This window comes from Austrofundulus limnaeus, unplaced genomic scaffold (genome assembly GCF_001266775.1).
Source record: "Austrofundulus limnaeus strain Quisiro unplaced genomic scaffold, Austrofundulus_limnaeus-1.0 Scaffold557, whole genome shotgun sequence".
NCBI classification, from domain to species: domain Eukaryota; kingdom Metazoa; phylum Chordata; class Actinopteri; order Cyprinodontiformes; family Rivulidae; genus Austrofundulus; species Austrofundulus limnaeus.
In genome coordinates, this window is record NW_013952959.1 from 37,271 (window position 1) to 39,038 (window position 1,768).

A 1,768-nucleotide genomic window follows, 5' to 3' on the forward strand; every position below is an offset into this window, starting at 1 on the left:
GAATGCCACAAATTCTCCTAAATCACTCGTACGCACAACTTAAGAACAAATCTGTGCGTACGAACGGTTCTTGCATGAGGCCCATTGTTTGTAAAAATAAATAAATAAATACAAAAATAAAAGAATGAAAAAAGTTAGATTAATCGCAATTAAAATTTTTCATAGATTAAAAATTTGCCCAGCACTTAAAATTAATCAATATGAGTTAACTCGATTAATTTCACAGCCCTAGAGGAAATGAAACAAGTGAAAAGTAAAATGGATGTACGAAATGTAAAAGATTTATTTAACATAAGTGAGTACAAAATCCATACGTCTTTATCACCAACAGTCCAGATCATAAAGTTAAATCCACAGCTCTCTAAACAAAGAAACTCTTTGGGGTTTTGGTTGTAGTTGGCGAAGAACGTCGGAAATGCCAACTTCAACGAGATCATGGAGGCAGATCTGTCGGCGCAGGACGTGACCAAACCGGATCCAAAGAGCGACATGTAAGTGGAGGTCAGGGTGACGCGTTAACCAGCAGCGAGTGTTCGGCTCTGATGTGTCTCTCTGGGGTTTCCAGGCAGATGAGGAAGGACTACATCACAGCCAAATACACCGAGAAGCGTTTCGCCAAGCGGCTGTTTTCTGACGCCGAGCTGAGGCTGCAGGCGCTGTACGACTCCGTCCGGAACCGGGACATCCTGTCGCTCATCCAGGTCTACGCCGAGGGGGCGGACCTGATGGAGGTCCTCCCACAGGCAAACGAGCACGTACGATCCCACTTCTTCCTCTTGTCTTCTTGGTATTTCATCATGCTTTTGTTCTGCCTCTGGCTCCAGCTGCAGCTGCGAGTCGGGTCATGTGTGCGTGAGTCATGCTGCTGGGTTTGTTTCTGTCAGGAACCTGGGGAGACGGTGCTCCACCTGGCGGTCCGAATGGTGGACAGGAACTCTCTGCACATCGTGGACTTCCTGGCTCAGAACAGGTGAGGTCAGGCGGCGCAGCTGGAGGCTTCCTGTCTGAGCACGTGGTTCTGACCCGGTGTTGAATTCGTTTCAGCGTAAATCTGGACAAGCAGACGAGCAAAGGGAGCACCGCTCTGCATTACTGCTGCCTGATGAACAACAGCGAGTGTCTCAAACTGCTGCTGAGGGGGAAAGCTTCAGTTTCCTCCAGTAAGAACTGAACTCTGCTGTGATACAGATTATTATTGAGCCCATAAGGACACGTGGGGAAGGAATAAATGGATCCTGACTTACTTTGGCAAGATATTACAAAAGTTTCTCAGGATCATTTTATTCAATTTTTCCCCATGTCCCCTTACAGTGTCCGATTTAGCTTCTAATCATCGGCTACGAATAGACTCTCCAATTAGACTGTCCAATTAAAACCGACCCTTTAAATGTTTCTGATTTTGTCTCCTCAGCAAACGAAGCAGGAGAAACTCCTCTGGACATCGCCAGGCGCCTGCAGCACACTCAGTGTGAAGAACTGGTCAGATTTTACTAACTAAACTAAACGAGTTCTGAGCTTTTAAATCTGGGGTGGGCAATCCTGGTCCTCGAGGGCCGCAGCCCTGCATGTTTTACTTTTTTCCTCTGCTCAAGCACGCCTGATTTGAATGAATGGGTGATTATCAGGCTTCTGCAGTATGGAGGACCAAAACTGACATAATTAAAAATAAAAGCGGAAATACATTATATAAATTGACTAATAAATAAATACACTTAAAGTGCACCAAAAAAATTCAAAAAAGAGAATTTTATTTACAATATATATATAT

At 44.6% G+C, this 1,768-nt stretch overlaps 1 protein-coding gene across 1 annotated transcript in view; it reads left to right on the forward strand.

Moving 5' to 3' along the window:
• The window catches only part of asap2b (ArfGAP with SH3 domain, ankyrin repeat and PH domain 2b), a gene marked incomplete at its 3' end in the record, with an annotated part of 35,332 nt that overhangs the window by 30,267 nt on the left and 3,297 nt on the right, over positions 1–1,768 (forward strand). The window contains 5 exon segments of the mRNA XM_014026467.1: positions 397–491; positions 566–755; positions 885–970; positions 1,045–1,160; positions 1,412–1,479. Of these exon segments, the coding sequence (XP_013881921.1) occupies positions 397–491; positions 566–755; positions 885–970; positions 1,045–1,160; positions 1,412–1,479 (555 nt within the window).